This window comes from Tachyglossus aculeatus, chromosome 1 (genome assembly GCF_015852505.1).
Source record: "Tachyglossus aculeatus isolate mTacAcu1 chromosome 1, mTacAcu1.pri, whole genome shotgun sequence".
Taxonomy (NCBI): Eukaryota; Metazoa; Chordata; class Mammalia; order Monotremata; family Tachyglossidae; genus Tachyglossus; species Tachyglossus aculeatus.
Genome location: NC_052066.1, coordinates 79,017,021 through 79,043,580, shown reverse-complemented (window position 1 = coordinate 79,043,580; position 26,560 = coordinate 79,017,021). Strand labels below are relative to the sequence as shown.

The following is a 26,560-nucleotide window of genomic DNA, read 5'->3' as shown; positions in this document are numbered from 1 at the left end:
GTAACAAGTTCCTGCACCAGCTTGATGGCAGTTTGTATGGAGAAAAAGGGAGAGATTCTAGAGATGTGGAGGAAATGCCAACATGACTTGGTGTAGAATGAATATGTGGGTTGAAAGGTAGAGGATCAAGTATACCTTTTAACACACCGAGTGATGGGAAGGATGGTGAGGTTTTCGGTAATACACCTTTCAACCCACTGAGAGATGGGAAGCATGGTGATGTTTTCTGTAAGTGTGATGCAGGCAGGGACTTTGCCCATTATATTGTTACATTGTATTCAGCGTGGCTCAGTGGAAAGAGCACAAACACAAGAGCACAAGCTTTGGCATCAGAGGTCATGGGTTCAAATCCCGGCTCCACCAGTTGTCAGCTGTGTGACTTTGGGCAAGTCACTTAACTTCTCTGTGCCTCAGTTACCTCATCTGTAAATGGGGATTAGGATTGTGAGTCCCCCATGGGACCACCTGATCACCTTGTAACCTCCCCAGTGCTTAGAACAGTGCTTTGCACATAGTAACCACTGAATAAATGCCATTATTATTATTATTCTCCCAACTGCTTAGTATAGTGCTCTGCACACAATAAGAGTTCAGTAAATATGTTTGATTGATGTTTTTAACAGTGATAGGTATGTTAAGAGGAAGAGAAGATATTGGAAGGTAGATGAAGAGTTCATTTTTGGACATATTAAGCTTGAGGTAAGCCATCCATGTAAAGATGTCCTGGAGGCCAGAGGACATGTGAGATAGTAGAGAAAGATAGTGGTTGGAGCTAGTGAGGTGGAAATAAACAAACTCTCCAAGTGAGTGAGTGAAGATTGAGAAGTGATGGGAACCCAGAAATGGACTGCAAGAGACACCCACAGTTCGGGATGGGAAGGCAGAGAGACAAAGGAATAACTAGAGAATTAGAAGGATTGGCTAGAAAGGTAGGAGCAGTGGGGCTCAGTGAAAAGAACACGGACTTGGAAGTCAGAGGTCATGGGTTCTAATCCTGCTCCGCCAATTGTCAGCTGTGTGACTTTGGGCAAATCACTTAACTTCTCTGTGCCTCAGTTACTTCATTTGTAAATGGGGATTAAGACTGTGAGCCCCACGTGGGACTATCCGATTACCCTGTATCCCCATCCCCCCAGCGTTTAGACCAGTGTTTGGCATACAGTGAGCACTTAACAAACATTATTATTATTATTGTTATTGGGAAAGCCGGCAGAGGATGGTGTCCGAAAATCAAGATAAGATAGGGTTTCCAGGAGGAAGGAGTGGACCACAGTGAAAAAAGACAGTCTAGAGGTAGAGGAAGAAAATGATGAATTAGACTACATTACATTTGGCAAGAAGGAGGTCACTCTTAGGGGCACTATGAAGTATGATTTAGGATGAATGGTGCAATAGCTTGTGAACCAAAAGGGACAGGAAGGAGGGTCAATCAATCAATCAGTGGTGCTTATTAAATGTTTACTACGTGCAGAGGACTTTTTTAAGTGCTTAGGAGATTATTCATTCATTGATTCAATCGTATTTATTGAGCACTTACTGTGTGCAGAGTACTGTAGTAAGCGCTTGGGCAGTACAAGTTGGCAACATATAGAGACGGTTCCTACCCAACAGTGGGCTCACGGTCTAGAAGGGGGAGTCAGACAACAAAACAAAATATATTAACAAAATAAAATAAATAGAACAGTAAATATGTACAAGTAAAATAGAGTAATAAATCTGTACAAACATATATACAGGTGCTGTGGGGAGGGGAAGGAGGTAGGGCAGGGGGGGTGGGGAGGGGGAGAGGAAGGAGGGGGCTCAGTCTGGGAAGGCCTCCTGGAGGAGGTGAGCTCTCAGTAGGGCTTTGAAGGGAGGAAGAGAGCTAGCTTGGCAGATATGCGGAGGGAGGGCATTCCAGGCCAGGGGGAGGATGTGGGCCGGGGGTCAACAGTGGAACAGGTGAAAACGAGGCACAGTGAGGAGGTTAGCAGCAGAGGAGTGGAGGGTGTGGGCTGGGCTGTAGAAGGAAAGAAGGGAGGTGAGGTAGGAGGGGGCGAGGTGATGGACAGCCTTGAAGCCGAGAGTGAGGAGTTTTTGCCTGTTGTGTAGGTTGACTGTTAGCCACTGGAGATTTTTGAGGAGGGGAGTAACATGCCCAGAGCATTTCTGCACAAAGATGATCCAGGCAGCAGCGTGAAGTATAGATTGAAGTGGGGAGAGACAGGAGGATGGGAGATCAGAGAGGCAGCTGATGCAGTAATCCAGTCAGGATAGGATGAGAGATTGAGCCAGCAGGGTAGCGGTTTGGATGGAGAGTACAACTCAATAGAGTTGGTAGACCTTTTTTATGGAGAAGCAATGTGGCTCAGTGGAAATCAATCAATCAATCGTATTTATTGAGCACTTACTTTGTGCAGAGTACTGTACTAAGCACTTGGGAAGTACAAGTTGGCAACATATAGAGACAGTTCCTTTATGTGGAAAGAGCACGGGCTTTGGAGTCAGAGGTCAGGGTTTCAAATTCCTGCTCCACCAGTTGTCAGCTCTGTGACTTTGGGCAAGTCACTTAACTTCTCTGTGCTTCAGTTACCTCATCTGTAAAATGGGGATTAAGACTGTGAGCCCCCTGTGGGACAAACGTATCACCTTGTAATCTCCCCAGCGCTTAGAACAGTGCTTTGCACATAGTAAGCACTTAATAAATGTCATTATTATTATTATTATTATTATTATTATTATTATGGCATTTATTAAGCACTTACTATGTGCAAAGCACTGTTCTAAGCACTGGGGAGGTTACAAGGTGATCAGGTTGTCCCACAGGGAGCTCACAGTCTTAATCCCCATTACAGATGAGGTAACTGAGGCATAGAGAAGTTAAGTGTCTTGCCCAAAGTCAAACAGCTGACAATTGGCGGAGCCGGGATTTGAACCTATGACCTCTGACTCCAAAGCCCATGCTCTTTCCACTGAGACATGCTGCTTCTCATTGTGTTCCCTACCCACAATGAGCAGAGTCTAGAGAGGGAGGCAAACATTAATGTAAATAAATAATTTTAATAATAAAGATTAATTTTATTATAAGGAATAACAAGAAAGAAGTAATGGCTCACAGCAGATAGTTGTCTTCAGTCACCAGAAAGTCAACAATTACAAAAAATAACTGGATTGTAGAGGGTCAAGGAGTGAGTTGGAAAAGAGGAAGTGGAAGCAGAAGGTGAAAGTAACATGTTTGAGGACTCTGGATAAGAATGATAGACAAGATATAGGACAATTAGCTGGATGGTGCTATGTTTAAAGAGAAGGCTTTTTTGGTAGAGGAGAGAAGTGGGCATGATTGAAACCAGAGGAGTTGGAGCTATCAGAGAGTGAGCTTTTGAAGATGATATTCTGGGAGGAAAGAAGAAGGGGCACAGGTGATTTTATAAGGTGTGAGAAGATGAGGTCAGAGGCGCAGATGGAGGGGGCAGATGTCGAAAGCAAGTGGGAAATCTCTTGAGAGATGGTTGGGAAGAAAGAGAATGTGGTTAGGGTCATAGAGGGAGCTGGGGTGGTGAGAGGGAATTTTGGGGTTGTTCACACCTGATTTCATCTTTGCTGGGCCAGACATGGGAGAATGGATAACAGCAGACTTCCCTAACAGCTGTTCTATGATAAACTGAAATGGGGAAAACAGACACATGGTGGGGAAAAAAAAGCATTTTAAAGACTCAGTAAAGCAAAATCTCAAATAGCCATGGCAGTTGGGGATAGTGGTAGCACATAGCATAGCAATTAGAAATGGGATGGTTCTTTAAACAGAGGCTTTCAGAATTTTATTCCACCAAGAATGAAGCAAAACAGCACAAAATCCAACAGTGAAGCAGGACATGATTTCCCTGCCAATGATGTGAAAGGGCCTGTCAATCACACATCTGCCAAGCACACGCACGCACGAACACACACACACACACACACACACACACACAAATATATCACCATTGGCAATGTCATCTTTGGACCTGAAGAATAGTTCTTACTCTTTAAAGATATGCACATAATACAGACACACTCATGAACTATACATGGCTATATAAATACATTATATATTTACACACATCTTGATCATGTGAAAGAGTCTTCAAGAGTTAGAAATTGTGTGGCCCTGGTGTTCATAATTTTCTCTTTAGTTCTCAAGAAACAACCTGCTGGACTGGGAATTTCATTTAGAGGCCGGAAGTGTAGAATAGGTTGGTCAGGGTCATACAACACCTGTTCTGTTGCGGCTTCATTATACTGTCACTACACTACAGCTCTGAGGCTTTGCGCAGCAAGAATGGATTTTCAGGTGGGATCTCTGCCAGGTAATCTGTGAAACTGCTTCTTGGGGACTCTCTGGCTCCTTTGTGAATAGACAAAAAGCAGCTTCTCTCTAATTGCCTCAACAGTTGGTTCTTGAAAAATCATTTCATTCAAAGGATTTTCCCAAGGCTTTGGTAATCAGATGTGAGACCTTCTCAGCCTTGAAATATGAATGTAAATATCATCCGTGCTGGAATTTTGAATAGATATTCACGTCCAGTAGCTATTGGCTTATCTTTGCGATATGAATAGATGCTCTCCAATCTCTTTTCTAGAAGACAAGCTGCTCTGTTGTCAAACCACCATAGTAATTGGCCCTAATTTGAGCCTTCTTTAGCCAGTTTCCCCAGAGAGCTCGAATTGAACAAGCACAGAAGAAAAGTGACCTCACAATTTTGGAAAGGATATTTCTTCCAGCTCTTGTTTGCAATGGACTGGAGATGTACTGTGCCTAAATACTAGTCCTTTTGGACTCAAAGAGGCCCTCTTTGGGAATCTATTTTCTTATTTTGAAAATGAGCTTAATAGGGACATTCATAAGATTGCTGTGAGGATAAACTAACACTAACACAACTCTACAAGCTTCTCCAGTTTTCATTCCTAGATAGCATTCAAGGAGTACAGTCTTCAGTCATTAACTTAATTCCCATGTTTAGGTCTGCAGTTCCTGTGAGGAACAGCCACTTTGATTATTTCAATATCAAATCAAGTCAATTTCAGCCCATCCTCTTCAAATCAGATTTCATGGCCTTTAGTGTACTCTGGTATCACTTTTGCATATCCTGCCTACATATCATCCTGGGGTGTCTGAGCCTTGGGGGACTAGTTTTTCCCCGTAGCAGAGGTTTGGGAAAATCCCACTCATCACATCCATTACTTAAGATGCCACTAAGGAACAGAAGGGAAACATCAGTTAAGATGGTCAAGGGAATTGGGCAGGGAATGTGTCTGTTATATTGTAGTCTCCCAGGCTTCTAGTGCAGTGCTCTGCACATAATAAGCACTCAAAAAATACAATCGACTAACTGCCCATTTTCCCCAGGGTACTCATGAGACTCAGGGACTATGGCCACGTAGTAGGTGGGCCTAACACCAGCTCAATCAATCAATCAATCAAGCAATGGTATTTATTGAGCACATAATGTGTGCAGAGCACCATATTAAGTGCTCAGGAAAGTACAGTACAATAACGTTGGTAGACATGATCCCTGCCCAGAAGGAGCTGACAGTTCACAGGTGTAGAAGGATATTCAAATGCAGTTTGTATTTTGAATTGTACTTCCCAAGCACTTAGCACAGTGCTCTGCACACAGTAAGCACTCAATAAATGTGACTGACTGAATGACTGAATGACTAGGGGAAGTTGTAGAGTATAAGGTTAAGTGCAAAAAGTGCTATGAGGTGAGTATCGAAGTGCTTCAGGGGTAAACAGCCAAGTTCATAGGTGATATAGAGGGGAGGTCAGGTAGGGGGAATGAGGACTTAATCAGGGAAGGCCTCTTGGAGGAGATAGGATTTTAGTAGAGTTTGGAAGATGAGGAGAGTAGTGGTCTGTTGGATGTAAAGGGAGAGGGAGTTCCAGGATAGAATGAGGACGAGGACAAGGGATCCGTGGTGTGAAAGATGAGAGTAGGTTGGGGTTACAGCAGTGTAGTATGCAGATTGAATAGTAGGAGGAGATTTGCGAGGTTAAGATGGGAACAGGAGAACTCACTGAATGCCTGAAAGCTGATGGTATAAAAGTTCTGCCTAATGGAGAGGTGGACGGACAACCACGGGCGGTTCTTAAGGAGTGGGGAGACATGGATTGAATGGTTTTTCAGAAAAGTGATCTGGGCAGCAGAGTGAAGAATGGACTGGATTGGGAAGACCAGGAGGAAAGGAGGTTCATGAGAGGCTGATGCAGTAGTCATAGTGGGATATGAAATGTGGTTAGTCATGGTAGCACTTTGGATGAAGAAGAAAGGACAGATTCCAGAGATGTTGTGAAAGTATAATTGACGGGATTAAATGTTAGATTGAATATGTGGGTTGAATGAGAGAGATGAGTTGAGAATAATATCAAGGATATGGCTTGTGAGGCAGGTAGGCTACAGTATTGTCTCACTCCTCCTCTTCCTCCCATCCTCTTATTTTGGTAGTCCCTCAAGTCTCAGTTCTGAGTTCCCTTCTATTCTCCTTCTACACCCACTCCCTTGGAGAACTCATTCGATCTCATAGCTCCATCTCATCTCTATGTCGTGATTCCCAAGTCTACCTTTCCAGTCCTTAACACTCTAATTTGTGTTTCCTCCTGCTCTCAGGACATTTGTACTTGGATATCCCACCAACACCTCAAACGTAACATATCCAAAACAGAAGTTCTCTCCTTTCCACCCAGACTCCATCTGCCCCTTGACTTTCCCATTAATGTAGACACTACCACCATCTTTCCAGCGTCACAAGCCCAGACTCTTGGCATTATTCTCGATTGATCTTTCATTCAACCAGTATATTCAGTCAGTCGGTGGTATTTATTGAACACTCATTATGTGCATGGCACAAAAATATTCAGTCTGGCACCAAATCCTACTGGTTCTACCTTCAACTTCTCTAGAATCTGTCCCTTCCTCCCTATCCAAACTGCTACCACACTGGTCCAGACACTTAACTTACCTCCCCACCTTGACTACTGCATTAGCCCCCTTGCTGATTTTTCTGCCTCCAGTCTCTCCCAACTGCAGTCCATACTTCAGTCCCCTGCTTGGATCATTTTTCTTAAAAAAAAAAAGTGCTGCATACTTTTTTTTAATGGTATTTATTAAGCACCATTCCTCAAAAACCTCCAAAGGTTGCCCATCCATCTTCTGGATCAAACAGAAACACCTTACCATTGACTGTAAGGCACTCACTCATCTCTACCCCTCTTTATCAAACTTTGCTAATTTCCTATTACAACCCAGCCCACACACTTTACTCCTTAATGCCAAACTACTCACTGTACCTCAATCTTTCTCTCTACACATTCAAATTCCAGGTCCTCTAACAGGCTTTTGGAATCAACCTGAGCCATATGATCCCTTCAGCTAACTCTCGCACTTATGACCTAATTTACACCCTCCTTTAGCACTCATTCTAGTTGCAGATATTTTTAAGTTTGTCCGTCCTATTAAAGTGCAACATCTTCTTGGGCAAGGAATGTGTCATTTTGTTGTTATGTACTTCCCTGTAGCATCCAGTAGAGTGAACCACATCCAGTGGGCACTCAGTAGTTGCTTAAAAAAATGAAGCATTATGAAAATATATTTAATAAAAAATGTTTTGGCCATTCTGCAAGTAGTAATAATAATGGTACTTGTTAAGCACTTACTATATGCCAAGTACTGTTCTAAGCCCTGGAGTAGTTGCAAGTTAATCAGGTTGGACACAGTTCCTGTCCTACATGGGGCTCACATTCTTATCCCCATTTTACAGATGAGGTAACAGACACAGAGAAGTGAAGTGACTTTCCCAAGAACACACAGCAGACATAGGGCAGAGCCAGGATTTGAACCTACGTCCTCTTACTCCCAGGTTCATTCTCTTTCCACTATGCCATGCTGCTTCGCATTTCTCTGGCTCCAACTAATTTGGAAAGAAATAGTTCAGAAACCGACATTTACAAATTGTGGAGGCAATGTAATACTCCAAATAGGATTTTTCCATTAAATATCAACCTTTATGATAAATTGAATCAGGAACAGTTTATCAGTATATTTTAAACCAATGTTTCTTTCTCAGTGAGGCTTCACTCGGAAGGCAATGGCCAGTTGAAATTACTTAGAAGCTATGAAGATGCAATTGTATTAACCACAGCTGGTAGGAAAGGCTAGAGGGAACAACTCCTTAGGAAAACCATTAAAAGTTAATTTTCCTTTTTCTTGTTTATGTTGTTTTTGGGCACTTTTCCAGGAAAGAACATCCACAGCCTGCATCATTCATGCTGAATTTAAACAATTTCATGGATGTTCTTGAAATATATTTCATGCATATGCAGAATATCCTTTCTTTTTTCTTTGCCATTATTAGAGATTGTTTATATATCAATCTATTTTTATGTGCTGTGTCCCTCTTTTTACACCACTATAGTGGCTTAAAAGGAGAACTGGGCCACCGGTATTAGTCAAAGAATCTTATTGAATGTTTACTGTGTGCAGAACACTGTACTAATCACTTGGGAGAGTCTAATACAGTTAGGAGACATGATCCTCGCTCAAAAGGAACTTGCAATCTAGTGAGGGAGACCAACAATAAAATAAGTTACATAAAGGGGAAGCAATAAAATGTGAGTGCATGCACTGAAGTGCTCTGGAGGGAAGGAGGTGAGTATCAAAGTGCCTAGGGGCATGCGTTTTGGAAGAATTAAGTGTTCCCCTAGACCACAATCTTATTAGGGCATAGACAACAGAGGTTGTCTAAGCCCTACTAGAGAAGACGTACGGCCTAGTGGATAGATCAAGGGCTTGGGATTCAGAATGGCCTGGGCTCTAATTCCAACTCTACCATTTGTCTGCTGTGTGACCTTGGGCAAGTCACTTAACTTCTCTGTGCCTCAGTTATCTCAATTATAAAATGGGGATTAAGATTGTGAACCCCATGTGGGGACAGGGATTGTGTCCATCCCGATTAGCTTGTATCCAACCCAGCACTTAGTACAGTGCCTGGCACATAGTGAGCACTTAACAAATGCCACACCCGTCACCATTATTGTTATTACTATTATTACTAAGTGCAGATACCAACAATATGGATCATCTAAACCTTATCTTATCTAAATCTTACGAAGTTCAGTTTACCAAGAAGGTCACAACAAGTTTCATAGAAATTTCTGTCCTAGAAAACTGTAGAAATGTCTAAACTTTTATGTTTGTGAGATCTGGCTCGACTCCAAAAAGCACATCTGGTTTCTGAAGCCAAGCCAAATGACAGGACAGGATCACTAATACATAGGTGCTGAAATGAGGTAATCTCTACAATTGAAGGAATGCTCATCACACACAAACTACACTGGGAAAGATACCTGAAGAAAATATGATACAATATAAGAAACAACATGACTGGATCAGAGTGCATAGTGCCCCCATTTTAGTATTCTGTCTTCGTCAGCATTCCTGGAATGTTGGAAATCGATGGTATTTATTGAGGGCTTACTGCGTGCCAAGCACTCTACTGGGCACAGCTTGGCCTAATAATAATAATAATGATGATGGCATTTATTAAGTGCTTACTATGTGCAAAGCATTGTTCTAAGTGCCGGGGAGGTTACAAGGTGATCAGGTTGTCCCACGGGGGGCTCACAGCCTTAATCCCCATTTTACAGATGAGGTAACTGAGGCCCAGAGAAGTTAAATGACTTGCCCAAAGTCACACAGTTGACAATTGGCAGAGCTGGAGTTTGAATCCATGACCTCTGGCTCCAAAGCCCATGCTCTTTCCACTGAGCCACGCTAATGGAAAGGGCACAACCCTGGGAGTCAAAAGGACTTGGGTTCTAATCCCAGCTCCGCCAACTGCTTGCTGTGTGACTTTGGGCAAGTGACTTAACTTCTCTGTGCCTCAGTTTCCTCAACTGTAAAATGGTGATTCAATGCCTGTTCTTCCTCCTACTTAGACTGTGAGCCTCAAGTTGGACAGTGATTGTGTCCAACTTGATTAACTTGTACCTACTCCAGGGATTAGAACAGTGCTTGCCACAAAGTAAGTGCTTAACAAATACAATAATAATAATAATAATAGCAACAACAACAACAATACAGTCTAGAGAGGAAAACAGGTATTAAAATAAATTACTGTTGGGGGAATGGGAGAGTATAGGCATATGCTCATAAGTGTTGTGTGGGACTGCGGTGGAGGGAATATCAAGTTCTTAAGGTATGCAGATCCAAGTGCATGAGCAACTAAAAGGGAGGGTAAATGGGAGAAATCAGAGCCTAGTTAGGGAAGGCTTTTTGGAGGAAGTGGGATTTTAAAACCCATGCATTTGTACCCTTATTTGACACCCAGCCTAATGTTTAGTCATCTACCATCTAACATCTCTAACTTCCCTTCTAGTAACCCACTATGATCCTCTCATCCAAGTCCATCTTAAACACACTGATATTTTGGTCCTGCCCAACGTTCTTCTCAAAAGATTATACTTTCTTATCACCTGGGGTGTGAAGAAATGTGTCCATGTGTTTAATAATGATAATTAAGACATTTGTTTAGCACTTACTATGTGCCAGGCACTCTACTAAGCTCTGGGGTGGATACAAGCAAGTCGAGTTGGACTCAGTTCCTGTCCCATGTGGGACTCACAGTCTTAATCCCCATTTTACAGATGAGGTAACTGAGGCCCAGAGAAGTGACTTGCTCAAGGTCACACAGCAGACTAGCAGTGGAGGCAGGATTAGAACTCCTGACCTTCTGACTCCCAGGTCTGTGTTCTATCCACTTTAGAACACAACACCCTCGAACTTCCATGGATGTCTCCTCATCCTGGTGTTGGGGGATTCGGTGAAATAGAATTCAATTTCTGCCCTGGATAGTCCCTTCATGATTTGGCATACTTCAATAAATCAATGTCAATGGTATGTTTTGAGTGTTTGATATGTGCAAAGCACTGTATTAAGCATTTGGGAGCATACAATATGACAGAACTACCGGACATGTTCACTGCCCATAACGAGCTCACTGTCTAATGGATGTCTCAATCATGCCCCCTTTAAGGGAATAAAATCCTAATCTTTTCATCTTCTCCATCCACTCTGATCATCTGGGTTGCCTTTCTCATATACTTTTTCAGATCTATTATCAATCAATTAACCATGCCTTTCTTAAAATATGATGTGCAGAACTACCCACAGTACTCCAGGTACCCCTCTAGACTATAAGATCATTGTGGGCAGGGAATGTGTCTTGTTTATTGTTATATTGTACTCTCCAAAGCACCCCTCTAGACTATAAGATCATTGTGGGCAGGGAATGTGTCTTGTTTATTGTTATATTGTACTCTCCAAAGCACTTAGTACAGTATTCTGCACACAGGGCTCAATAAATGATTGAATGAATGAATGAATGAGTGAACGTTCAAGTGAAATACGGTTTTATATGGTACTAAAACTATACAATTTTTTTTTTGTTTCTTGACGATGCACTGTACTTAAATGGCCTTTTGGGCAGTTCCCACACATTGAACTGGTGATTTTAAGGGGCAACCATGACCCCAAGATTTCTTTCCAACATTATTCCCACTTAATGTGGGATGAACTAATTAAGGAACCAGTTGCAGTTACTCCTTTTCCTCCTCCACAATTCCCACCACTCCTGTTTAAAAAAGGATTCCAAATCAACTTACCTCCAACACACTCTTGCTTGTGAAACTCATTCCAAAGTTTTGTTTTACAGTTCTTGCTGCAGGTAAAAACTTGATAGCACCTTAGGCAAGGTGAAAGCCTGACGCCTATGGAGCGGCCACACTGGTAGCAACATTTAAAGAAGGGTATTCTACAGAGAGAAACAGATAATTGCATGAAGGAGTGCCAATGATCCAACGCTTAGTACAGTGCCTGACACATAGTAAACACTTAGCAAATACCATCATCATCATTATTATTATTAGACTTGAATTCCAAATAAACTTGCTTTTTTATTTCTTGTCTTCAATTTCCTTTTCACCAAATCACTCGACAATAATACAGCAAGACCCAAAACTCTAAAAACATTTGCTCCCGTAAAAATGATGACTTTTGGACCTATCACAACCACCTACCCCTTGGTCTCAATTTTACCTTGTGTTCGTAACTGGAATCACTCTATTGGACTGTATCTCAGTAGCACTGCTGGTCTGCCTTAGAGAGAACTGAGTAAGAATATGGGGCCCGGAGATGTTTCAATGGTGTAGGTTATCTGGGCTAATTTTGCCAAGTTCTGGATTTGAAACTTGATATTTGGAGAAATGGCTAAAGTCTGAATGAGTGAAAAAGAAAAGTAGCCTGGAACACCCTCTCACCTCAAATCTGCCAAAAAATTCACACTTCTCCCCTTCAAAGCCCCAATGAATCCTCACCTCTTCCAAGAGGCCTTCCTAGACTAAGGCCGCCTTTCCTCAGCTCTCCCTCCCCTCTGCGTCTCCTAGACTTGCTCCCTATGCTCTACTGCCCTCTCCCTGCCCCAAAGCACTTGTGTATATAATAATGATGGCATCTGTTAAGTGTTATGTGCCAAACATTGTTCTAAACCCTGGGAGGGAATACAGGATTATCAGATTGTCCAACATGGACCTCACAGTCTTAAGTCCGCATTTTACAGATGAGGTAACTGAGGCCCAGAGAAGTAAAGTGACTTGCCCAAAGTCACTCACCTGACAAGTGGCAGAGTGGGGGTTAGAACCCATAACCCCTGACTCCCAAGCCCGGGCTCTTTCTACTGAGCCACGCTGCTTCTCTGTACATATATGAACATATATATATATATATATATATATGTACATATCTATAATTCTATTTATTTATATTGATGTTTGTTTACTTGTTTTGATGTCTGTCTTCCCTGTTCCAGACGGTAAACCCAGTGTGGGCACAGATTGTCTCTATTACTGAATTGTACTTTCCAAGTGCTTAGTACAGTGCTCTGCACTGAGTAATCGCTTAATAAATACGATTGAATGACTGAATTCTGCTGACTGGATCATTTATCTAAAAAACTCTTCAGTCCATGTTTCCCCACTCCTCAAGAACCTCCAGTGGTCACCTACCCACCTCAGCATCAAACAAACTCCTTACCATCAGTTTTAAACCACTCAATAACCTCTTCCCCACCCCACCCCCATTTTTTTATGGTATTTGTTAAGTGTTCACTATGTGTCAAACACTGTTCTAACCACTGAGGTAGATGCAAGGTAATCGGGTTGGGCACAGTCCCTGTCTCACATAGGGCTCACAGTCTTCATCCCCATTTTACAGATGAGGGAACTGAAGCACAGAGAAGTGAAATGACTTGCCCGAGGTCACACAGCAGACAAGTGGCAATGCCAGGACTAGAACCTTCTGACTTCCAGGCTCATCCTTTATCTAGTAGGCCAAGCCCATTGTGGGCAGGGATTGTCGCTATTTGTTGCTGAATTACACTTCCCAAGAGCTTAGTACAGTGCTCTGCACACAGTAAGTGCTCAATAAATACGATTGAATGAATGAATAAGCATGCTTCTCATGCTGCTCCTAACTGATTTCCTACAACAACCCAATCTGCAAACTTCGCTTCTCTAATACCAACCTACTCATTGTACCTAGATCTCATCTATCTCACCATCAATCTCTTGCCCTCATCTTCCCTCTGGCCCGGAACTTCCTTCTCCTTCATATGACAGACCACTACTTTAGCCATCAAAACCCTCCTAAAATCACATCTCCTCCAAGAGGCCTTCCCTGGCTAAGCCTTCATTTCCGCTATCTACCCTCCCCTCTACATCATCATAATAATCTCCATCCGCCCCTTCTTACCTCCTTCCCTTCCCCACAGCACCTGTATATATGTATATGTGTTTGTACATATTTATTACTCTATTTATTTATTTTACTTGTACATATCTATTCTATTAATTTTCTTTTGTTAGCATGTTTGGTTTTGTTCTCTGTCTTCCCCTTTTAGACTGTGAGCCCACCGTTGGGTAGGGACTGTCTCTATACGTTGCCAATTTGTACTTCCCAAGTGCTTAGTACAGTGCTCTGCACATAGTAAGCGCTCAATAAATACGATTGATGATGATGATGATGATGATTATGGTATTGTTAAGTGCTTACTATATGCCAGCCACTGTACTAAGGGCTGAATCATCTATTCACTTGACTGTGAAACCCTGAAGCATTCTGATCTCACCCCAGTCCTACAGTACTTATGTACTTATCCTTATTCTCTACTATTTCCTCTATCCGTAATCTATTTTAATGTCTGTCTCCCCCTGTAGACTGTAAGCTCCTTGTGGACAGGAATCACCTCTACCAACTCTATTCTACTGTGCTTTCCCAAGCACTTAATGCAATAATCTGCACACAGTAATTGCTTGATAAATAACATGATTGAGATATGAATGCTGAGAGTTCTGGACTAAAAGAAGTCAAATTTAAATAATGGCCAAATACCAATATATTCAGTCAACCAAGATTGCCAGCGAGAGTCCAAGAATCAATCAATCCAGAAATGAGATGGGACCCAAGCCAGAGAAGGTAATAGCCTGAAGCGCTTCCGTCACCTCTAACAGAGCCAGTGGGAAACAGATGAGGGCCCGTCCTTTACCTGCACATCTCCTGTGGCACTTCAACCTGATGCAGGTCTATCACCCCCTTGCAGGGAATTTGTCTAATCAACAAATCAATCAATGGTACTTGCTGAGCACTTACATGTGTAAAGCACTGTACTAAGTGCTTGGGAGAGAACAATACAATAGAGTTGGCAGACGTGATCCCTGCCCTCAAGGATCACAGTGTTGAAGGGGAAATAGACACTGAAATAAGTTAGAGATAGGAGAAATCAAGAGTATAAGGATATTTGTGGCTGGGATGACTATCAAAGTGCTTATGTGGTAGAGACCCAAGTGCATAGGCAATGCAGAAGAGAGAATGAATAAAGGAAGTGAAGACTTAGCCTATGTTTGAACTTCAAGTTTTTTTCTGTTCCATTTAGCTTTACACCATAGGAACAATATTTGAAAAATCTATAAATGGGTAAAATCTAAATCATTTGTTTGGTTTTGAAGAGGCTGCGTGGGTATCTTTGATAAAAAAATAATTTCTAAATGGAAAGTCCTTATGGATTTTAGACACAGCTAAAGGAAGGAAAGTACACACTGCAGCATGAAGGGAAATGATATATATTCCGGGAATTTACTGAGGTAAAATATCCATTAAGTCAACTACATGAACACTTTAGGGAGAAAGGGGGCATTTTCTTGACCAAGGACAATAGAAGAACAAAAAAGCAAGCAATAGCAAAATTAAAAGTTATAAAAAAACCAAACTGGTGCATTATCCATGTTTAGAACAAGGATTAAAAGTAAATGCTTCTTTCAGGAATACTGTAACCCCTGGGCAGAAAGGACAGACGCCTTGGGCTCAACTCCCCACTTTCCTTCCCCCAACTTCGAATTTGCTATTCTTACAAATGTCCAAAGTTCCACCTCCAATGGGGCTCCAGGCAAGCAAAAAATAAGATGGGAAATGCAGGCCAGCAGCTGCACTCTGGGGAGGGCAATTTTGGTGCATCTCTCTTCTGCTAGAATGTAAACTCCTCAAGGGGAGAGATCATGTCTACTAATTCTACTATCTTGTCCCCAAGTGATCAGTAAAGTGTCCTGTACACACTCAATAAATACTACTGAGAGATTGATTTAACTCTGGTCTAACCGAGCCCTAGTGATTTCCAGTGCACTGGGCCCATCAGGGAGTTGGACCAGATTTCATATGGAAAAAAAAACCTGAAAGGAAGCAGCATGGCGTAGTGGAAAGAATATGGTCCTGGGAGTCTGAGGACCTGAGTTCTAATCTCAGCTCTGCTGCTTCTCTGCTGTGTGATCTCAGGCAAGTCATTTAACTTCTCTGTGCCTCAGTTCCCTCATCTGCAAAATGGGGATTCAATATCTGTTCTTCCTCCTACTCGGATTGTGAGCCCCATGTGGAAAAGGGACTATGTCCAATCTGATTATCTTTTATCTACCCCAGAGCTTAGTGAAGTATTTGGCACCTTGGAAGCCCTTAAGCATTATTATTATTATTGTCAATAATAATAATAATAACAATCTGGCCTCCTATTTCATTAGTAAAATTAACTCCATCAGGTCTGAGCTCCCCAGACCTGTTCCCCAGCTCCTCCTCCTTCTCCATTCCCCTGCTCTCAGCCCTCTCTGCTACTCTCCCATCCTTCCCAGCAGTATCTTCAGATGTGATCACCTCCCTCCTCTCAAGTGCTACTCCATCCACCTGTGCTTCAGACCCCATTCCCTCTCATCTTATGAAATCTCTCGCCCCTTCCCTCCTGCCCTCCTTAACTTCCATCTTCAACCGCTCACTCTCCACTGGTTCCTCCCCCTTTGCCTTCAAACATGCCCACGTCTCCCCCATCCTAAAGAAACCCTCTCTTGACCCCACCTCCCCTTCTAGTTATCGCCCTATTTCCCTCCTACCTGTCCTTTCCAAACTTCTAAAATGAGTCATCTACACCCACTGCCTCGAATTCCTCAATGCCAACTCTCTCTTTGACCCCCTCCAATCTGGCTTCCGTCCCCTATGCTCCACCAAAACTGCCCTCTCAAAGGTCACCAATGACCTCCTTCTTGCCAAATACAATGGCTCCTACTCTATCCTAATCGTCCTCGAACTCTCAGCTGCCTTTGACACTGTGGACACTCTCTCCTCGACCCCCTCCAGTCTGGCTTCCGTCCCCTTCATTCCACGGAAACTGCCCTCTCAAAGGTCACCAATGACCTCCTGCTTGCCAAATCCAACGGCTCATACTCTGTCCTAATCCTCCTCGACCTCTCAGCTGCCTTTGACACTGTGGACCACCCCCTTCTCCTCAACATGCTATCTGACCTTGGCTTCACAGACTCCGTCCTCTCCTGGTTCTCCTCTTATCTCTCCTGTCGTTCTTTCTCAGCCTCTTTTGCAGGCTCCTCCTCCCCGTCCCATCCTCTTACTGTGGGGGTTCCCCAAGGTTCAGTGCTTGGTCCCCTTCTGTTCTCGATCTACACGCACTCCCTTGGTGACCTCATTCGCTCCCACAGCTTCAACTATCATCTCTACGCTGATGACACCCAGATCTACATCTCTGCCCCTGCTCTCTCCCCCTCTCTCCAGGCTCGCATCGCCTCCTGCCTTCAGGACATCTCCATTTGGATGTCTGCCCGCCACCTAAAGCTCAACATGTCGAAGACTGAGCTCCTTGTCTTCCCTCCCAAACCTTGCCCTCTCCCTGACTTTCCCATCTCTGTTGACGGCACTACCATCCTTCCCGTCTCACAAGCCCGCAACCTTGGTGTCATCCTCGACTCCGCTCTCTCATTCACCCCTCACATCCAAGCCGTGACCAAAACCTGCCGGTCTCAGCTCCACAACATTGCCAAGATCCGCCCTTTCCTCTCCATCCCAACCGCTACCCTGCTCATTCAAGCTCTCATCCTATCCCGTCTGGACTACTGCATCAGCCTTCTCTCTGATCTCCCATCCTCGTGTCTCTCTCCACTTCAATCCATACTCCAGATTATTTTTGTCTAGAAACGCTCTGGGCATATCACTCCCCTCCTCAAAAATCTCCAGTGGCTACCAATCAATCTGCACATCAGGCAGAAACTCCTCACCCTCGGCTTCAAGGCTGTCCATCACCTCGCCCCCTCCTACCTCACCTCCCTTCTCTCCTTCTACAGCCCAGCCCGCACCCTCCGCCGCTAATCTCCTCACCGTACCTCGCTCTCGCCTGTCCCGCCATCGACCCCCGGCCCACGTCATCCCCCGGGCCTGGAATGCCCTCCCTCTGCCCATCCGCCAAGTTAGCTCTCTTCCTCCCTTCAAGGCCCTACTGAGAGCTCACCTCCTCCAGGAGGCCTTCCCAGACTGAGCCCCTTCCTTCCTCTCCCCCTCGTCCCCCTCTCCATCCCCTCCATTTTACCTCCTTCCCTTCCCCACAGCACCTGTATATATGTATATATGTTTGTACATATTTATTACTCTATTCATTTATTTATTTTATTTGTACATATCTATTTTATTTATTTTATTTTGTTAGTATGTTTGGTTTTGTTCTCTGTCTCCCCCTTTTAGACTATGAGCCCACTGTTGGGTAGGGACTGTCTCTATGTGTTGCCAATTTGTACTTCCCAAGCGCTTAGTACAGTGCTCTGCACATAGTAAGTGCTCAATAAATACGATTGATGATGATGATGATGGATCACCCCCTTCTTCTCATCACGCTATCCAACGTTGGCTTCACAGACTCCATCCTCTCCTGGTTCTCCTTTTATCTCTCTGGCCATTCATTCTCAATCTCCTTTGTGGGCTCCTCCTCCCCCTCCCATCTCCTTACTGTAGGGGTTCCTCAAGGGTCAGTTCTTAGTCCCCTTCTGTTCTCTATCTACACTCACTCCCTTGGTGAACTCATTTGCTCCCACAGCTTCAACTGTCATCTCTACGCTGATGACACCCAAATCTACATCTCTGCCTCTGCTCTCTCTCCCTCCCTCCCGGCTCGCATCTCCTCTTGCCTTCAGGACATCTCCATCTGGATGTCTGCCCGCCATCTACAACTCAATATGTCCAAGGCTGAACTCCTTATCTTCCCTTCCAAACCCTGCCCTCTCCCTGACTTTCCCATCACTGTAGATGGCACTACCATCCTTCCCATTGCACCAGCCTGCAACCTTGGTGTCATCCTGGACTCAGCTCTCTCGTTCACCCCACACATCCAATCTATCACCAAAACCTGTGGGTCTCACCTCCGCAACATTGCCAAGATCCACCCTTTCCTCTCCATCCAAACAGCTACCCTGCTGGTTCAATCTCTCATCCTATCCTGCTGGATTACTGCATCAGCCTCCTCTCTGATCTCCCATCCTTCTGTCTCTCCCCACTTCAGTCTATACTTCACTCTGCTGCCCAGATTATCTTTGTGCAGAAATGCTCTGGGCATGTTACTCCCCTCCTCAAAAATCTCCAGTGGCTGCCTGTCAACCTACAAATCAAGCAAAAACTACTCACTCTTGGCTTCAAGGCTGTCCATCACCTCGCCCCCTCCTACCTCACCTCCCTTCTCTCCTTCTACAGCCCAGCCCGCACCCTCCAGTCCTCTACTTCTAAGCTCCTCACTGCACCTCGTTCTCACCTGTCCCACTGCCGACCCCCAGCCCACGTCCTTTCCCTGGCCAGGAATACCCTCCCTCCACACATCCGCCAAGCTAGCTCTCTTCCTCTCTTCAAAGCCCTACTTAGAGCTCACCTCCTCCAAGAGGCCTTCCCAGACTAAGCCCCCTTTTTCCTCTCCTCCTCCCCATCCCCCCTGCACTACCTCCTTCCCCTCCCCACAGCACTTGTACATATTTGTACAGATTTATTACTGTATTTATTTTACTTGTACATATTTACTACTCTATTTATTTTATTAATGATGTGCATATAGCTTTAATTCTATTTGTTCTGACGATTTTGACACCTTTCTACATGTTTTGTTTTGTTGTCTGTCTCCCCCTTCTAGACTGTGAGCCCATTGTTGGGTAGGGACCGTCTCTATCTGTTGCTGACTTGTACTTCCCAAGCACTTAGTACAGTGTTCTGCAAACAGTAAGTGCTCAATAAATATGATTGAATGAATGAATAAAAAGATGAGGACTCTATTTTAGAAATTACTCCAAACACCACGTGGGACCTCCAGCACCATGCTAACTTGTGGGAGAGACTCAGAGTTGTTCACCAAATCCCACAAAATGAAAACTTGAATATTTTAGTTTAAAGTCAAAGGAAACAGTTCTTCACACTAGAGACTGATGATGTGGAAGGTTAAAGATGCTGAGGGGAAGTTTAGGGATGTTAGATGGAAAGCCCGTAATTATGAGGAGAGATCCTAATTGTTCCTCCAAGCAACTTGTTGGCACTGTTGGAAACAGAATTCTAGGTGGTTTGATTCTTGATCTGACCTAACATGATTATTCTAAGTTAGGTTCTTGTCTTGTCTTATGCCGTCAAGTCATTTCCGACACATAGTGACACCACGGACACATCTCTCCCAGAACACCCCACTCTCCATCTGCAATCGTTCTGGTAGGGGATCCATAGAGGTTTCTTGGTAAAAATATGAAAGTGGTTTACCACTGCCATTTTGCACTTGGTAAACTTGAATCTCTGCCCTCAACTCTCTCCCATGCCCCTGCTGCCCAGCATGGTTGAGTTTTGACTTGTAGCAGATTGCCTTCCACTCACTAGCCACTGCCCAAGCTAGGAATGGAATGGATATGCCTCTGCTTGACTCTCTTTCCTGTAGCCGAGGCTGGTAGGGTACTGGAAATTCTCCAGGTGCGACCCTGAGAGGTGAAATTTAGATTAAGGGAGTAATAATAATTGTGGCATTTGTTAAGTGCTTACTATGTGTCAAGCACTGCACTGTGTGCTGGAGTAGATACAAGATAGCCAGGTCCCACAAGGAAATCACATTCTAAGTAGGAGGGAGCACAGATATTGTATCCCCATTTTGCAAATGAGGGAACTGAGGCTTGCCCAAGGCCACACAGCAGACAGGTGGCAGAGCTGGGATTAGAACCCAGACCGTATGACCCCCAGGCCCGTGCCCTTTCCACTAGGCCTGCTGCTTTCCTAGGGTAGAAGACGAAATAAAGCAGCTGATAAATCAATCAATGGTATTTTTTGAGTGCTTCCTCTGTGCAGATCATTGTACAAGGTGCATGGAAATGTACATGTTGACAGACATGATCCCTGCCCACAAGGCACAGGCCTAGGAACCAAAGAAACTGGGTTCTAATTCTGGCTCTGCCACTTTTCTGCTGTGTGACCTTCTCTGTGCCTCAATTTCCTCAACCGCCAAATTGAGATTCAATACTATTCTCCCTCCTATTTATCCAACTTGATTATCTGGCATTCATTCATTCATTCAATTGTGTTTACTGAGCACTTACTGTGTGCAGAGCACTGTACTAAGCGTTTGGGAAGTACAAACTGGCAACATATAGACGGTCCCGACCCAACAACGGGCTCACAGTCTAGAAAGGGGAGACAGACAACAAGACAAGTAGACAGGTGTCAATACTATCAGAATAAATAGAATTATAGCTATAAACACATCATTAATAAAATACATATAGTAAATATGTACAAATAAAATAGAGTAATAAATATGTAGAAATATATACAAGTGCTGTGGGGAGGGGAAGGGCTAGGGTAGAAGGGGGGGTGATGGGGAGGGGAGAAGGAGGTGGGGGAAGAAAGGGAGGGCTCAGTCTGGTATCTACTCTAGCACTTAGACCAGTGCTGGGCATCTAGTAAATGCTTAACAAATACTGTAAAAAAAGAGAGCTTACAGTCCATATAGGAGGAGCTTATTGAGAGACTCTTGAACAGTACACACATTGTAATTAGACCTAAACCAAGTTTTCACTCAAATAAAAAATAGCCCTTGTTCCCACAATGGCAAACAAGTGCACCTTTTCTGGTCCTCTTCCTCCAGTCATCTAAAAATGATACAGTGAGTTCAGTAATGCTGAAATCCCAATCATATCTCATTCAGCAACCAATTAAGCAGGGGGCCTTGTCTGACAGGCTTGACAACAGTGTGTGACGTCAGATTAGTCCTGATCTGACAAAAATATCTTTCTACTTCCGGGGACCCCACCGGGCTCAAGCCACAACTTTTAAAAGTCTGATGGACTGCTTCATTTTATCTGCAAAATAAAGTCGAGCTCTCAGATAGATGGATAAGTAGAAACCTGCTCAGTTTTTCTCACACCTAACAGCCTGTCAAGTGACTTCAATCCTGCTGTTTATATCCTGGTGTCAACACAGATATAGAAGAACTATAGAAAGGAATAAAAACAAATAACCCCAAACAGAATGAAATATGGGAAATCAATTGATACCCTGTCAGCCAGGAAAGCAAGCAAGAGATTTTTACTAGCCTGACTGTTCTGGCATAGGAATAAAGAATGACTCTTGTGGCTTGAAGTAGCAATTATAGCAACGGTACTATCACCACTGCAGACATGGTTAATAGAATAAAAATTATGCAGAGGTAAATTTGTACTGCTTACTTTTAGCAACCTCCCCTATATCCCCCCAACCCCCACGGCCAAAAAACCCCACTAATATTGTGAATTAGTCCCGGAAGTAAAAAACTATGGAATTCACTGTCTGTGAATTTCTGTGGTGACCATTAACATGCATGAAAATTGAACTCTTTGGCTCCAGGATTCCTGGGAAAAGGGAAAAGGAGGTAAAGATAACCTTTTAAGGTCCTTGGGTTCTTCTAAGCCCTTACCTGAGCAGTAGGAGACCTGGAAATAAATAGATTTCAAATGTACAAGGCCAGAAGATACATCAATTCAGTGAAATCATAGTCTCTACCTCAGTTGATAATGTCATCAGCACTCAAGAAGCATTTAATTGTCAATATTCATTATGTAACGTGTGCTGTTGATGATGACCCAGTATGCCTTATCCAATGAACTGTTGAATTGGGTGGCAATTTCAAGCAATGGTGTGTGCCCTAGTGCAATTTATTGTTATGAACAAATCAATGAATTAGGGTTGTCCAGCCAGTTATTGAAAATAGAATCGGGAGCCAAAGTTGATATTGAAATGCAGAAGCCAGTCAGTCAGTCAGTCAGTTAATTATATTTATTCAGTGCTTATTATGTGCAGAGCACTGTACTAAGTGCTTCAGAGAGTATGATATAACAAGACACATCCCCTGGCCACAGTGAGCTTATAATCTATAGGGGGAGACAGACATTAATATAAATAAATAAATTACAGGTATGTACATAAGTGCTGTGGGGCTGGAAGGAGGATCCCTAGTGGTTCATCTCTGAGAATCAGTGTGGCTTAGTGGAAAGAACATGGGCCTGGGAGTCAGAGGACCTGGGTTCTCAAGGACTGAACTCCTTGTCTTCCCCCCAAACTCTGCCCTCTCCCTGACTTTCCCATCTCTGTTGATGGCACTACCATCCTTCCCGTCTCACAAGCCCGCAACCTTGGTGTCATCCTCGACTCCGCTCTCTCATTCACCCCTCACATCCAAACTGTCACCAGAACCTGCCGGTCTCAGCTCCGCAACATTGCCAAGCTCCGCCCTTTCCTCTCCATCCCAACTGCTACCCTGCTCGTTCAAGCTCTCATCCTATCCTGTCTGGACTACTGCATCAGCCTTCTCTCTGATCTCCCATCCTCGTGTCTCTCCCCACTTCAACCCATACTTCACGCTGCTGCCCGGATTGTCTTTGTCCAGAAACGCTCTAGGCGTATTACTCCCCTCCTCAAAAATCTCCAGTGGCTACCAATCAATCTGCGCATCAGGCAGAAACTCCTCACCCTGGGCTTCAAGGCTCTCCATCACCTCGCCCCCTCCTACCTCACCTCCCTTCTCTCCTTCTCCAGCCCAGCCCACACCCTCCGCTCCTCCGCCGCTAATCTCCTCACTGTACCTCGTTCTCGCCTGTCCCGCCATCGACCCCCAGCCCACGTCATCCCCCGGGCCTGGAATGCCCTCCCTCTGCCCATCCGCCAAGCTAGCTCTCTTCCTCCTTTCGGGGCCCTACTGAGAGCTCACCTCCTCCAGGAGGCCTTCCCAGACTGAGCCCCTTCCTTCCTCTCCCCCTCGTCCCCCTCTCCATCCCCCCCATCTTACCTCCTTCCCTTCCCCCCAGCACCTGTATATACGTATATACGTTTGCACATATTTATTACTCTATTTATTTATTTATTTACTTTACTTGTACATATCTATTCTATTTATTTTATTTTGTTAGTATGTTTGGTTTTGTTCTCTGTCTCCCCCTTTTAGACTGTGAGCCCACTGTTGGGTAGGGACTGTCTCTATATGTTGCCAACTTGTACTTCCCAAGCGCTTAGTACAGTGCTCTGCACACAGTAAGCACTCAATAAATATGATTGATTGACTGATCGATCCCAGCTCCACACTTGTCTGCTGTGTGACCTTGGGCAAGTCGCCTAACATCTCTGTGTCTCAGTTCCCTCATCTGCAAAATGAGAATTCAATAACTGTTCTCCCTCCTACTTAGTGAGCCCCATGTGGGACCTGATTATCTTATATCTGCCCCTTATATCTGCCCACTATTTAATACAGAGCTTAGCATATTATAAGCTCTAATAAAATACTACAATTACTACTACTATTATTATTATTTCCCAGTCATTCATTAGTATTTTGCAAGTGCCTACTGTGTACAAAGCACTGTACTCCATGCTGGGAAAAGTAGCCTGCACGTCCCGGTATTTAGGCAATAGTGATCTCCAGATGAGCTGCAATTTTCTACCGTACTTTTCTAAACTTTAAATGAATTCTTGTCGATTTCCCCTGGGAAGGACTGTCCTGTAAGGAAAATCCCTCAGAAGAAGCAGTGTGGATTAATGGAAAGAGCACGGGCTTGGGAATCAGAGGTCATGGGTTCTAATACTGGCTCTGCCACTTAGCTGTGTGACTTTAGGCAAGTTGCTTAACTTCTCTGTGCCTCAGTTACCTTACCTGTAAAATGGGGGTTAAGACTTTGAGCCCCACATGGGACAAACTGTTTATCTTGTAACTACCCCAGCGTTTAGAACAGTGCTTGGCACATAGTAAGCACTTAAATATCATCATTATTATTATTATTATTAAGTTGAGTCAGTCAGTCAATCGACAATATTTATTAAGCACCTACTATGTGTAGAACATGGGAATGAGTTCCTGTGAAAGTCTAAATAGAGGTAAAAGACACAATCCCTGCCCTCAGGTATCTTACCATCTAACTAGGGATACAGCTAGAGAATCCATTACTAATAGGAGGGAAAAGGGAATGGAAAAATAGGTGAATAAATAAACACTTAAATAGTATGGTTTTCAAGCCAATATGCACAATGAGTACATAAGTACTGGGATGATAGTAGGAGAGTGTGACCTGAAGAGAAGAAAATTAATTGGAAAATGTCTTCTGAAGGAGGTGTGATTTCTGAAAGTCTGGGAAGATGGAGAAAGCTGTAGTTGGGCAGATTTGACTGGGCAGGTACTTCTGGTAACAGAAAACAGTGTGAACAAGAGGTTAGTGGGGAGAGAGTTGAGAATGCAGTGTGTTATAAAGGTTAGCTTGGGAAGAATGAGTGGCATAAATTGGGAAACAGTGGGAGAAGAGAGTTGATATGTAGGAAGGGGAGAGTTGATATGTAGGAAGGGGAGAGCTGATGGAGTGCCCTGCCATTGATCAAGACTTTCTGGTTGATGCATAAGGGAAAGAATTAACTATAACTCTTCAAGGTATTTGAGGAATGGAAGGACTTGTGCAGAGCAGCATTTTATCAAAATAACCCAAGGTAGCAGAGTGACAAGTCATGAAAACATCAGGCTTCTCTCCCTGAATCCATTGCCATTCAGGGACCAATAAGTATAGTCCATTCACTTCCCAGGCAATATTATTTGTCCCTCAGAGATAGGGAGGTCAGTTGTATTGTTAACAGCGATGAGAACACTGGAGGAGAGGATTTGGAAGGGAAGATGAGGACTTCAGGTTTGAGAATAAAGAATATTGACCTCAAGGTGCTGGCGGGACAGCATGAGGAGATGCAAGACTGCAGAGGAGGTAAAAGGTCAGGACTGGCATGCTAGTAGAAGTAGTATTAGTAGCAGCAGCAGCATTTATTGTTCTCCCCTTTGGTGTGCTGCACTATACTCGTGCTTGGGAAGTACAGAACAAAGAAATGATAAGTTCCCTTCCATATAGAGCTTACATGCTAATGGGGGAGACAGACATTAAAATGTTTACAGTTCAAGTGGGCAAAATAAATGAGTACATAAATATGGACAAATATAGAGCGAGATTGAATGATTCACACACACACACACACACACACACACACACACACAGGAATGCTAAGGAAGGTGTAAATAAGTCATTTGTCATAGAGTTGGCTGAAGGGATGATATGGCTCAGGGTGCCAGGAAATTAATTGGAGAAAGCTTGTTGGAAGAAGTGGGATTTTAGAAGGGATGTGAATTTGGGTAGTGCTTTGTTCTGCCTGATTTGGGAAGGAAGTTTGAAGTCAGGGAAATAGCATGATAAGCAGTGTGGGCTACTGGGTAGAACACGAGCCTGGGAATCAGAAGGACCTAGGCTAAAATCCCAGCAGCCATGTGACCTTAGGAATAATAATAATAGTAATAATGGCATTTATTAAGTGCTTACTATGTGTAATGCACTGTTCTAAGCGCTGGGGAGGTTACAAGGTGATCAGGTTGTCTCACGGGGGGCTCACAGTCTTAATCCCCATTTTACAGATGAAGTAACTAAGGCATAGAGAAGTAAAGAGACTTGCCCAGAATCACACAGCTGACAATTGGTGGAGCCGGGATTTGAACCCATGACCTCTGACTCCAAAGCCGGTGCTCTTTCCAGTGAACCACGCTGCTTCTAACTTCTCTCTGCCTCTGTGACCTCATCTGTAAAATGGGGATTAATATTGTGTGCTCCATGTGGGACATGGACTGT

The 26,560-nt window shown here is 43.8% G+C and overlaps 1 protein-coding gene and 1 non-coding gene across 2 annotated transcripts in view; both read right to left on the bottom strand.

Moving 5' to 3' along the window:
• ANKMY1 (ankyrin repeat and MYND domain containing 1) overlaps window positions 1-26,560 on the bottom strand; it is a 166,325-nt gene that overhangs the window by 14,634 nt on the left and 125,131 nt on the right. The window contains exon 14 of the mRNA XM_038747277.1: window positions 11,678-11,826. Within this exon, the coding sequence (XP_038603205.1) occupies window positions 11,678-11,826 (149 nt within the window). The remainder of the gene's footprint in view (window positions 1-11,677; window positions 11,827-26,560) is intronic.
• LOC119937925 lies at window positions 20,250-20,387 on the bottom strand. The gene has a single exon (XR_005454290.1). It is a non-coding gene; the product is annotated as a small nucleolar RNA SNORA7 (small nucleolar RNA).